General features: G+C 35.8%; 1 protein-coding gene across 3 annotated transcripts in view; it reads left to right on the top strand.

Annotated features, from left to right (window-relative positions):
* WDR33 (WD repeat domain 33) overlaps positions 1-13,905 on the top strand; it is a 72,870-nt gene that overhangs the window by 39,450 nt on the left and 19,515 nt on the right. The window contains exons 8-10 of one of the 3 annotated variants that reach the window (XR_012630034.1): positions 2,271-2,292; positions 12,940-13,066; positions 13,640-13,777. Coding sequence is in view for 2 of the 3 variants with exons in the window: in XM_074877830.1 (XP_074733931.1) it covers positions 12,940-13,066; positions 13,640-13,794 (282 nt within the window). In the remaining variant the exon portion in view is untranslated. The other 2 variants (XM_074877830.1, XM_074877828.1) reach the window with 2 other exon arrangements.

Here is a 13,905-nt window from a genome sequence, read left to right on the forward strand (position 1 = left end):
ATACTGTATTAACAAAAATATTAAAAATCAAAATGTAAATTTGGCAGAACTGTTATCTTGCATCATTTTGCCAACAAATATATTTTTGGTTTTTTCAGTTTCCACACTGGGTTACTTCAGTAGCAATGGCATGCTCTTAGATAGCCTTTTCTGAAACAGAAATGATGCTGTCTTCTTCCATGAAAGTCATCTTTTTTTGGTCTCTGCTTCTGTTAGTATTTGAATGAGACTATGTATGGAGATTTATCTGTGCAAGTGAAGAGACTTTACTACCTCCCCCACAGCCACTGACTCAATTTATCATTAATTTTATTTTATAGAAGATTTCTAAAGTCCAACTCCCTAGGAGGGAAATACTGCAGTTTTCCATTCCTCAGCTTAGCTATTTCTACACAGCACAGACAGCGCTGTAAAAGGTGTTTTATTTGAAGAGCACAGATCAGTTCCACTCAAGGGTCAGGATAGCAACCTTTTACCCATAATGACTTTTCCCTCACTATATGCCTAATCTTCTTACTTTGTCCTTCCTGTTATTTTGCAAACATACACCATTTTCCAAAAAGCACTGCTTTTTAGCTTCCGTCTCCTATCTCTGTAGTTTCATATATGGATGCAATTAATTTATATTACGTTTGTACACTTCTGAGACTGGAAACATACTTTGTATTTCCTTTCTTTTGGTGTGTGTGTAAGATTAAAACCTTCAAAAGCTGCTACAGAAAGCGCTGAGGAATCTAAAGATTCCTTAAGAAAGAGCTTCTTTCTGAATCACATCTGCCTGGTAAACAATTGTTCTCTTTTGCCTTTTATTTTAAATTGATTATCTAGTTGGTGTTTTTTCTTTTGGTGGCTTCAGCCCACATTTTTTACACAGCTGCAGATAATTTGCATGATTGAAGTTTAGCAGGTATCTTTTGTGGTGGTGTTTTCATATAACAAATGCTCCAAAACCCAGGAAAAAGAGTCTCATAGATAACTTGTTTATATTTTCAACTTTTATTTCCAGAATAGTAATAATTAAAATCTCTAATATTACTGCTTTTGTGCTAATATTGTAAGAAAGACTGCGTTAAAATACTGCAGGCAAGATCATTGTTTCAGAAAAATTTGCAAGTTTTTTTTTTCTCAGCGTTGCTGAGGAGATGGTCTGAATTGTTCTTTTTCTGCTACGCAAATAGATTGATGTTCTTTGTCTTGGATTCTTTTGTCTATGTCATTTGGCTTTTTATTTCTAGAATTTTGTATAAGCTTTTTAAAAAGCTTTTTTAAAACTTCATTGTAGAGCTCAAAGTATTTCAGACTAACTTTTTTCCCTGGGAGCGTAAGGTTTTTGACTAACAAAGTTTCTATCCTTTAATTGGAAAATTTTAATTTTGACATATTAGACAATGTTTCTAGTGCTATTATGGAGGGAGATGCAATAACATCCAGGAGTTACTTACTCCAGGTGTAGATGTGGCATTTGAATATTTTTCTGCTTCTAGGGAGAAAATTTTCCTGTTCTAATCAACATGTTTTTCCATTTAAGTTCTGCTTAATTCATGAGAACATACACTGCAGTTATAATTGCATTATGCTCTGAGGATACTTTCCTGCAAACCTCTGCATCATTCCTTTAATTTATTTTGAAAATTTGTAACATGCTACTGAGTGCATGTACATGTAGATTCAAATACAAATTCAGTCATAGACTGCATCACAGAGGGAAACACCACACTTAAATGCCCATACAATATTAATATCTTATATGGTTTTTTTATTCCTTTGAAGTCAGCAGTGAAAAAAATCGAACTGGGAGTCATTTCAAGAAGCACAGGGTTCAAGGAAGTATTCAATCTATCCGTAATATGGTGTGGTGAGGTCTGTTTAATTCTTGTATCCTCTATTCTGATCTTGAAAGAACAGTCCCTTAATATGTTGTCATGGGAAACCTGTTTCACGCCTATTTTTTTACATGAAGAAGAAACACTATTTTTTTGCCCTTCACTTTAAATCAAATACCACCTGTTTTATTCACATCTAGTTGTGACGTTAGTAAATGGATCTGAGGACAACATTTTCCACGAATTGCTACCAGCACTTTTTGTTTGGAACCCCACTTAAACTGGTGATGGGCCCCTTTGCCTTTTTTCTTCTCATATCCATGTATGTTGTCTTTTACATGTTCTCATATTTTTTCCCCTGGTTTTGATATATCTGAGTTATTTAAGTACTCTTTGGATTGTTTTATCCCATTTCTTCCTGTTGACATCTCTCCCTTTCTTTGTTAGGTTTTATCGCACAAAATCCCTGGTAAGTTTTCAAAACCATCTTTTGCCCTGTCTCTCTGTTCGATCACATGTGAAGAGCTTTACAATTTGATCCATTCATGTGCTTGTGGAATTTTAAATGATACATGGTATTTTAGAAAGCTTCATAGATATTTATACAGCCACACTCTTACCAAACCGTTGCTTAATAGGGGACCTATTTCTAGAATTGAAACAGAATTAAAAAATATTTGGATTCTTCCACTTAAATAGGGACTTAAATAGGGACAACTTTAAATCTGAAAGAGGAAAACATTTTCTTGAATTTCAAAATTAATAGGTGGCAGGAAGGAGGTGGAGTCCACAGATGTGGTGGTGATATAGGAAAGCACAGGAAAATAAGAGAAAATAAGAACACTGATGGTATGGAAATTTGAAGTAAGACTGTGATAAAACATTCCTTGTTTCTGTCTCTCACCTGAGCTCATCTGTGCTGCTTGATTGAAATTTCAATGGAAGGTATTATCTCTTACTATGTTTCTGTAACACTTTCCAAATAATGGTTCTGCTTCTGCATTTTAGTTACATTTTTGCACTGATTTTTTTTTTTAATTTTGCTGTTTCTTCTCATTAGCCCCAAGATTGCCACTAGATTAAACGTGTTTGTAAGTCACTGTGTGATATTACATGCTGAGGTTTTTTTCTGTTTTAGTTCATGGTATTCTGCTCATTCTGTGTGTTTCTGTCCTCATAATTTACAGCCCTTTCGTATTTCACTTGCATGAAAATTGGTCCTTTGTGCTTGAGATGAAAATTCTCCTGTCTGTTCAGCTTCACCTCTGTATAGAAAGAGTAGTGCTTTGTAGCTTAGGTCAATATTATGTGCTCTACTTTCTGCCAGCAGTTTACTTCAGCAGACCTGCTGCTTCCTAGTTTGCTCAATCTTGGTGGTATTGTAAAACACAAAGAGCAAGTTAAATGGCCTCTATCTGCATATTCCTTCTTGGATCTCTTATACTTGCTAATTGTCTGGATTACTGACTGACACAAATCTTTTCCTAGAGTCTGTACAAAGTTTGATAATCTCTCTGTTGTCCCCTGCCCCACCCGTGGGCCAGCTGCTGTTCCCTTATTACTGAGAGCAGGTGCTCCATCAGTATTTGCTCTAGAACCAAAGGAAAGGGTTTTCCTAACTTTGGTGTACCTAAACTCATTATTTCTTTGCTTAAAATGATAATAGGCCCATACTTACTGGATGTTCTGTATGGTTAAACTGGCTATCAAAAGTAGCTTACATGGCGCTTTTGGTTGGCAAGAAGGAAAACAGTTTTCCTGCAGACTTGCTGTCCCTTAAAATGAGGAGCTGGCTGGACAAGTGGTGGTATTCTGTGACTGGCCAGATCACCATGGCTGTCTTTAAAAGTAATTTACTTGTCTGGTAGAGAAGAGAGTTGATAGTACCTCTCCTCTCAATAGGATGTAAAAGAGTAGGATCCTGCCCTGTAGTCTTAACCATAAAAATACATTGAAATCTACTTTTCCAATGAAGGAAGATCAGGTTGACTGAAAGATCTTGGTATTCCTTCTTTGTTGGGTGTTTTTATTAAAAGATTCTGGGTTCACTTGGGAGTTAAGGGTATATCAAGTTATATAAAAGACTTCTTGTAACTTCTTTTGCTGGGATCCATAAAATTTTTTTTTAGGTTTTAGCAGCTTGCTGAAAGTGATGTCTGTTCGTGCAGCCAGACAGTGGTGTGAAAATCGGATTAATCTCTAAAACTAGGTATTTGAACTATGTTTTTCTCTTGCAACAACCATAATCGCCAGCAGAACTTTAATGGACATCCAGCAGGATGTTAAAGGAAATACGTACTGAAAATGATTTATGATGCTCTTAGATTTTCTGGAAGTATTTGCTCTCTTCCCTGAGTTGGGAACTAAGTATTCTGCCTCTACTGCTCACAGCCTTGATGGAAATTATGATCAGAGCACAGATTGAGGCAAGCTGGTACCAAGTTCTTCAGTGTGTCCCCTGATTTCCTTCCTTTTCCCTCCTTTCACTAATTTGCCATGCTAAATTTTAGGATGCACCAAAGTTTCTTTATAGCTTCAAGTTAGTTTAAAAATGCCTAAACCAATGCTGTGTTTTTGACATTCCATCTTTCCATTACTTATTGTAGTATTCAGTAAAAATAGCAGACTTTGTCTGACTCTGCTTAGTGATGTTTCACACAGGTGTAACAGGCAAGTTTGACAAAAGTCTGCAGGTGGAAAGGCTGGGGATTTTGTCACCTTGATAGCAGTAAGTGAACACACCAATCAATGTTTTCAATAATTAGTGAATAAAACTAGTTTCATAAGTATGTGTTTAAAAATCCTCACTGAAGCTACTCTACAATCAGTGCATCTTAAAATTACCTCACTTGCTAGAAGCTTAGCTTCAGGCATCAGTTTTTAACACATGCTCCACTTTGTTCTTGATTCATAAAATATAAATGTATGTTCTGGCTGAGCAGTAGTTAAATAGTTATTTTTGAGATAAACTGTCATTGTGAGGCTTCAAAGTATTTGACATTCTACCCAGATTCATCTTTCCTTTTAAAAAAAGTTGATGGTACAGGCTGTGAGCAGACTCCAAAATACTTGTTTAGTTCAAGTAGAGGATTTGACTGGGAACATTTTAATGTGAAAGCTCACACTCTTCAGGGATATTTTTTGTTTTGTTTTTAGAAGAAAACTGTCTGCCCAGCAAACTGATTCTGTAGCCAATTATAAAGCCACAAATCTATGGGAACTGCAGGCTTATGGTTGACAAAATCATTTAATTTCTCATCTTTCAAGTTCACACTTTTTTTTTCCCTGAAGGACGGCTGGTTGTTCTATTCCTGGACACAGCTATACTCTCTCCTTTTTTCTATACAGCATTATGTAGTAATTGCTGTGCCACATTAGACTAGAGATCAGTCTTGTCTGATGGCTTGAGACAGTAAACACTCAATAGAGGCAGTGCAGGATCTTTCAGATCTGGTGACTAGTACCAGATACTTGAAAGGAAGGTGCCAGAGAACAAGCAATGGAAAACTGTGGGACAGTTTCTCTCTGAGGGAGTGGGTTTTTTGGCTCCTGTCAGCTGTTTGTGTTATGAAGCATGAGAATTTTTCTTACAATCGCTGTTCATTTTTATTGTTTCTTGTACAACATTTATTTTTAATATCATTAAATGTAAATACCATTGTAAATAAATATTTCTCTGTCAATGAAAAGCAAGTGTGGTGCTGCTTTCAAAGTAGGCTGGCTAATTTTTGAACAGAAAAAAACATCTAGTCCCAGCTACTTTACAAATAATGTAACCAGCAAAAAAAAAAAAAGGATGTTGTTCTACCTTTTGCAATTTAAAAAAAGCCCTTTTAATTCTCTGATGAATAACTGCAAAGGAATTATAAGTAATATGCCATGAGAATTTTCATAGGTAACTCTGCCTAAGTGCAAAGTAGAATCCAGTCTGTTTTTCATAAATAATTTAACTGTGATGAAAACCTGCCTTTGTCCTTGAATTCAGCTGCCATTACTGCTAAGCTACTACCATATATATATATTGAATAAGAAGGTGTTGGACACTTTTAATGTGGTGCATCTTCTCCTTTTATACTTTCTGCCCTATTGTTCCTGTCATTTCTCTTGATCTAGCTCTGAGCTTCTTGATGGCTTTCTGTTTAATAATGGCTTCTTAATTAGAAATAATAACTACTGTATTGCACTAAGCATTATGCAGCATTTTAAAGCATCATCACATAGGTGAACTCTCTGTGACAGACAGATGGATTTAATGTTATGTGTAGGGTTTTTTATTAAATGAAGAAAAGTGGCGGTAAGTTAGAAAATCTGGACACTGATTAAGCAAAATTAGTGAAAATTTTGTAATATTTTTACATACTAAAATAACTTCCTGTTGATAATTATCTGTGATCAATCTAGATATGACTTAACCATGTCTTATGATTAGAAATTGTGAAACATGCATACTTAAATGATTTTCATATAGTTCTCACTTCTAAGAGAATGCCTAAACAGCTCTTCACATGTTAGAGATGCTGGTCCTGCGTTCCTGTGCTGTTGCACAACCTGCTGTCAAACTTGTTTTGTCTCTCTGTTTTACAACATATATACAGGAACTAACCTGATTGGGTGTAGGTAGTGATAATGCTCAAAAATAAATTCAGGAGTTAAGAAAAAGCAAATATGTCTAAAAGGAAAGGAAGGTATCTCTTGTGTTTGTAGACTCTACCATGAACACACTTAATGATTTAAAAAAAAAAAAAGACCTGACACCACAAATGTAAAACAGTAGACATTTTCAAATTTCTAATTTTCATTTCTGTTCAAAGCAATGCATTTCAGCTGTGGAAGTTGCTTAGCATTCTACCTTCAATTCAGTGAAGGCTTTAGACATTCACTTTAAGTTTAACATGTGAGTAGTCCCATTAGTTAAAGACTGAACCCTGCATAACCCAGTTCCCACACATTGGGACCCAGATGGATTTCTTCCCCTTGCTATAAACCCTTACGGAAGACTTTGTCATTGAATTTCAACAGATATAAAGCATTCAGATCGCTACATGCCATTATTAGTGATTACATGTAATATAACAAGATTTTTCTTTTTATGATTCTTTGCAGTGTATTTGCCATTATGCAAGCTGTGCAAGCACACAACTCCCATTAAGTTCAAACTCTCTTTTGCTCATGTTTTAGGATTTTGTAGAATTCAAACTGTTCACTGAGTGGTATAAGTCTGGTTGGGACTAGCACATACAAATTCTGAACCCATTTATGGAAACACATTTTGGGGACTGATTACCTCTTCTGGGTAATCTTGGGAAAACTCATTTGTTTACCCATACCTGTTTCATTAGTGTTTACTGATTTTTTTTTTTTTTTTTTTTTTAGCCTTCTGATTTCACTGATGATAAAAACAAACTATCCTGTTATAAGAGCTTTTGTCTGGGAAGAAAACAGTATGATTATAGAACTGTAAAAAAAGGGGGATTTGTAAACAAGGCCTAATTGTGTCCCATTCTGCTGCTGGTTTAGAGGAACGCTGATGATCTAGGAAACATTCCCTGTAGGTAGATTAAAAGTCTTGCAGTCTCTGTAGATACCATGTTTAATAAATTAGCAGAGAGCTAGAGAAAGACTGTGAATAAATAAAGGAAAATAAAACTTGAGTTTATGGGACAGAGATCTGAAAGTATGGTGGGAGGCATTGTTCTTAATCCACTGAAGACTGAAAGGAGCTTTTCCCTTAATTTCCTATTCAGCCACCTCCCACATTATGCGAAAAAGAAGAAAGCATACTATGTATCTGTAGACAGAGGGTTTCTGTGGTATTCATTCTTGGGGTGGAGAATAGGAAGTGAAAGAGCTCATAGGACAGTTTTGAAGAGGAACATAATTCACATGATGCAATACTAAATTACTGGAATTAAAATATGTTACCCTTATTGCTAACCTGATCGGTGTTATCAAAACAGTACCTAGGTTCCTGTAGATAAGAGGTATTCAGTTCCTAAGTGAGCTTTACGTAGAAGCAGGGAGTTGCTAGGGGAAGGGGTAACCATCAGATAACATTTTAAAAGCCTTCCATAAAAATGGAACAGGCAGAATAATCCAATTTGCCTAGTAGTCTGGAAGCAACTAACAAAATCTAAAGGAATTTTGTAGAAAATTTAGAACATCTTTCTGCTGACATGGTGGTTTTTCATTATCTTTGACTTGCAGGCCCTTCTTTTTTTTCTTTTCCTTTTTTTTCTTTTTTTTTCCTTTTTTTTCTTTTTTCTTTTTTTTTCCTTTTTTTTCTTTTTTTTTCTTTTTTTTTCCTTTTTTTCTTTTTTCCTTTTTTTTCTTTTTTTTCCTTTTTTTCTTTTTTTTCTTTTTTTTCTTTTTTCTTTTTTCTTTTTTCTTTTTTCTTTTTTCTTTTTTCTTTTTTCTTTTTTCTTTTTTCTTTTTTCTTTTTTCTTTTTTCTTTTTTCTTTTTTCTTTTTTCTTTTTTCTTTTTTCTTTTTTCTTTTTTCTTTTTTCTTTTTTCTTTTTTCTTTTTTCTTTTTTCTTTTTTCTTTTTTCTTTTTTCTTTTTTCTTTTTTCTTTTTTCTTTTTTCTTTTTTCTTTTTTCTTTTTTCTTTTTTCTTTTTTCTTTTTTCTTTTTTCTTTTTTCTTGAGGGTGGAGAATGTTAGCTTGAATGGTAGTAAGACCTGATGTCTCTGCAGATCCCTTGGAAATAGTCCCCTACAAAGGGCCTGCTCTTCTGAAAGGTGTTCTGTATTTTGGGGATACAGATTACAGGAAGGTGAACATTACTGTGTGGTCATGAAAAGGCTTCAAGTCTGACCAATTCAAGTGGAGGATACACTGCTCTATTTACTCCCCACTTAAATCATGTGTCTTTAAACAAAAAAAAAAAATCCAAGCAAATAGAATTCTCTCTAAATGAGAAACAGTCAGTAATGTTGCAGTTAAATGATTATGTTAATTCTTCAAAATATATATAGTTACAAATACTCGTTTTTCTTCGGAACGTGGATGTTAAAAGTGCAAGAAGATGCCTTCAGAGTGTCATCTCAGTATGTGTGTATACATCCAAATAATTGCTGAGAAGGATCTAGAAGTCCTACAATATTATCTATAAAATCCTCTTTCCAATTTCTGTACTTTTAGAATGGGGCTCATTCTTAGGAGAAAGAATATAATAGAAAAAAATTAGCTACAGCAATAAACCTGGTATATCTGTAATGGATAGTTTATACACAGTTGCATTATAAAATACAGATATATCACAGACAATGATCCAAACCAACTTTTTTACACCAGGTATTACATTCACTAAATTGTATATGCAGAAATTAGAGTGAAAGGGGAAAAAAAATCAAGTCCTTAATTTATGTGTACTTTTCCAGACTTGTGACATGCTGGGTTTGATCAAACACTATTACACATAATCTTATTATAGCTTGTTATGCCTTTCACCAACCAGTATTTCTGTTCAGTGTCTTTTAAAGAACAACCCTTCAAATAAGTTGGCTAGAAGTATTAGCAATCAGTATTTTAATTAATGGGGTTGTGACTACAGTCAGTTCAAAAATTTATTATGCATATGAAAAGTATTATTAGAGAAATGCTTTTATATCTCAACTTTTTAAAAGAATCTTGTTTTTATTTTGTTTTTTCTGCACATTTTTTAAAAGGTTAGAAAAAGAAGGAAACCTGATAAGTGTTAGTGGATTGTTTTATGCTCAGACATTAACTCATGATTTTAAACAAGTTCAGTTTATCAAAAATCTTTACCTTGAGTCTTTCATTTCCATTTGTTTATAGGCCTTCCATTCCATGACTTTTAAACAGTTCACACAGTTCATTTATCCATAAAATGTTTCTACAAGACAGGGAAATGATATAAAGTCTGTGCCTTTTACAGGCAAGCTCAGGGGGTAGAAAGGGTGCAAGTGTTGTTCAGAGGGGAATTCCCATCCTGATCTCCTAGATCACAGGAGTGACTGTTGAAATTACTGAGCAAAAGCTGTTTAGAGTCAGCAAATAAGGAATGTAAACTACAGAGATTTGCATGGATTAAGGTTTTCTGAGTGACTGACAGGGGTGCTGTACCAGAGGAGAGTCCTATTCCCAGGTCTTAGTCTAGAACTAAGACCTGAGAACAGCTACAAAGTAACATCTGTCAGGCTTCTTTCTCTCTGGAGTTTTATTTTAAATGTGTTTTCTTCATCATCTGTCTCATTACAGGTAGTAGTATGTACATCTATCAGCAGAAAGGAAAAGCAATATACAGTGTCAATGGCTCCAATTTAAAAAACAAAAAAAAGGAAATTAAAAACATCTGATTAGATGGTGCTGTTCCGTTATCTTATGTAATTCTTCTGAGTTAGTTCACCCCTTAGGAATCATTTGTTTAAAGCATATTTGTTGTAGGAAAGAATTTCTTTTCTCTTGAGAAAGCTTCATTGCATTAGGGACTTCTAGCTAAGTATATATGATGATCCTGTTTAGTGCAGAACTTTGTCTAAGAGATGTCTCTCTTGACTGCAGGATAGATCGTTTATATTAGATGACAAAGGAGACTCCCCGTTTTCCCCCACTATTGCTGTAGTCCAGAGCACACTGGTTGAAAGATTGCTCTCTGCAGGAAATGCCAGTTGTCTTGTCTTTATAATGGTTATGTTTTTAAACATGGTATGTTTCTTCTGATCTCTATGGTCAGTTCTAATGTGCTGATGATGGTCAGAAGCCTGCTGATAAGTACCTAATGATGTATCTGCTCTCATTACAAGTTCTGAGTGTCCTGGCATCTTTTACTACCTTTCAGCTTTGTGGTCTGGGGCTAGTGGGTAGTGACTATCAGACCTGGCTTTTGAGAAGCCCATCAGTCCAATGCTGTCTGTCACTGTTGCTCCCTTTTGAAGCCTTTTAGAGGATGGACGCTTCGGTTGCTCTGTTTAAGAGCACAGCTCTGAACTTGAACTGGATTCCCCACTCTGAGTCTTTTTTCCCTCAGGGTACATATTTGGGCTGCTCTAACTCAGATTAGGTCTTGAAAGAAAAGCCTAAATCAAGCCTTGCACAGGATGAGCTGTCATCCAGAGATGGCCTTTCACCAGCATAACTCATTTTCCGGATGGAGTCTTACCGGCCAAACAGAGCAGCCCTTTGTCTCTCAGCGCTCTTCCATTACTAACTGTCTTAATTTCAGGAGCAGCAAGGGCAGTGTAATTCCAGTCTGTGTGGGTAGGTTTTTTTTATGGTTTTGCTTTGGTTTTTTTTCATATTTATGGTAAGACTCAAGTGTTCCATTCTGAATACATTTTCATACAGTTCAACCAGTTATTAACTGGAATGGAGCATTTCTCTATAAGGGCCTATTGTTGCCCTTGAATTAAAATCCCCCTGTCTTTCCCTGGGGGCCGCAGGGTAGCAAGTACCTACAGAATATCATCAGCTGAAATCTGCAAGCATGAATCACCTTCCACTACGGAGGAAGAGCGCATTCTCTCTTACTACTGGCAGAATCATTCCTCCCAAATAAACACTCCAAAGCAAGATTTGCTCAGCATTCAGCTTCATGTTTTAGTTGAGAGGGAGAGATTTGGTCAGAGCAAATCCAGACAGAGAGTACCTTTTGTTTCTTTCTACATCAGAAGAGCCAGGGAGAAGGGAAACAATACATCTCCCAGTGCCCCTCTGTTGGTAGAACGGACCGCCACAGTGGTCCCTTGTGAGCACATTTACAGTCTTTGCAGCTTGAGGATCCTGCTCTTCCCTGAGACCCCACGTATTCCAAGGGCAATTCTGCCTGCTGTGGCTGGGGGTGGAGAGTTGGGTTCCTTCATCCATATTGTCAATCAATCCTTAAAGTTGTTCCCCATATACTTACCAAAGCTGTATTCATTTCTTCTTGGGTCAAGAATCTTTTCCCTGTCTGTCCTTTCCTCTGGAAAGTTACACCTGTTTGATGGAGAGAGTGCTCTACATATTAACATTTTGCTTTTATTTTAAGATAGAAGTATATTGCTCATTTTAATTTGATTTGTCTGTGGCCTCAGGAAAATTTCCTGATACTGGTTTGTAATGTCTTGTCAAATTGAGGCCTATATTAAAACAGCTTGTGCTGCTTGAAGTTACATGTTCCACCATGTAGCAAAGCAGTACCTGTGGGAACTGTGACTTTGATGGGAACCCTTTGTCTTTCATGGAACATGCTACCATTCTTCCATGCCATTTTATAACTTCAGTGCCTTTATGTTGCAGACAGGCTTTCCTTTCTCGTGCTGCTTTTTTCTTTAGTTACTGCATGCTGCTTCATTTTCTGGCATTGACTGTTACTGTTGGCTTTCCCTAGAAGTGGGCTGGCATGGAGAGAGACTGGAGAAAGAAATTACTGTTTGTTATTTCTTCTCTAAATCTGTATAGTTCAGCTCAGAAATGCCATTTTGTTGTGTAGCAGGAACAGACATTTCATCTTGACAGATTTTAGATCATCTGAGCAGCACTGATTCTCTGTCAAGGTCACTCAGTCTGTTTAAAATGAAATTATAGCATGAGGGTTTTTCTCTCCTAACTCTTGAGTATTAGAAAAACCTGAATCCCTCTGACCTGATAAGAGGATAACATCTCATAAGATTTCTTTTCATCATATGCTAATTTAGTTTTCAGATCCATAATTTAATTTCTTCACTTATTTTCTGACAGAACAGCAAAAGGGTAGTACTGATCGGATAGGAATAAATATGTATTTGCTTTTCATTTCTACAATATTTCACAAAAAGTGAAGTGTCACACTGTTATTTTCCCTTACCACTTCCATACAAATGCTTCATCAGTGTTACATATAAAATATTGTGTAAGAGCATAGGGTCAAAGGCTAAAGAAAAGTACCAGTTTGAACAGAAACTTCTTAGAGACCTTTTATGTTGGGGAAGTGAGCTTGGTTTGAGGATGTAATCTGAGATGTTTGCAGTGATAGTGGGAACCTAAATAACTCAGAAGAGTGTTTAGTTTGATTTTATGTTTTGTGACCTGTGCTCTGTGATGTTTTTCATTCAGTTTTACATTACAGTTATAAGGTGTGCACCCTTTAATTTTTCAGTGTCTGCGAAATCTCAGAATGAACAATTTTTATCTTAACAGGACATGGAGCAGATGTGAAATGTGTTGACTGGCATCCAACAAAGGGGTTAGTTGTATCGGGAAGTAAAGATAGCCAACAGCCCATCAAGTTCTGGGATCCAAAGACAGGCCAAAGCCTTGCCACACTGTAAGTTCTTGCCCACAGACTTTGATTTGCTCAAATATAAGCTAACTTCATAAAATAATTTTTTTTTTTCAATTTCCTTCTTAGGTTTTTGCCTCACGTCTTTTCAGCCATACAGAATTGCTTCAAATATAAAGCTAGTGCCAGAAGATCTAGAGTTAGATGAAGTCAAATCTGTACTTGGAAAACTGTGACTTTAATATTCCTTATTTAAATTTACTTTATCCTTCTCCATAGACCTCCTAGTCACACAGTTCTCATTTATGAAACAGAATTGAGATACGGAAACACATATGAGGTGTTTCATCTGGTTGATGAAAAATTTCTTACGCTGCAGTAGAAGTGTGCACAGTAACTGAACACTGTCGCAATAAGCGCTGAATTCTGAAAATTCTGAAGTACAAAAGAACAGGATTAAAGCATGTGGCTTTCTGTGCAAAGGCCCTAGTATCTGGTTTAGTAGCCTGAACTACTTTGTTATTGACCTGAATATTTGGGACTGGTAAATTACCGCATTTTTATTTGTGTCTGAGAAATCAGTATCTGGACAAACAGTCTGTTTTTCTCTGCTTGCAGACATGCTCATAAAAACACAGTGATGGAAGTGAAATTGAATCTGAATGGCAACTGGCTGCTAACAGCTTCTCGTGACCATCTCTGTAAGCTCTTTGACATTCGTAATCTGAAAGAAGAACTTCAGGTCTTCAGGGGTCATAAGAAGGAGGCCACAGGTCAGAATGTGTTGTATTATGTGGATTTTTATTAATAAGTTTGGATTAAAAATTAAAATTTTTGAGATCCTGGTTTCCATTCATTAAAAATACTAGTGTTATACTTTCTGA

This window comes from Strix uralensis, chromosome 9 (assembly GCF_047716275.1).
Source record: "Strix uralensis isolate ZFMK-TIS-50842 chromosome 9, bStrUra1, whole genome shotgun sequence".
NCBI classification, from domain to species: Eukaryota; Metazoa; Chordata; class Aves; order Strigiformes; family Strigidae; genus Strix; species Strix uralensis.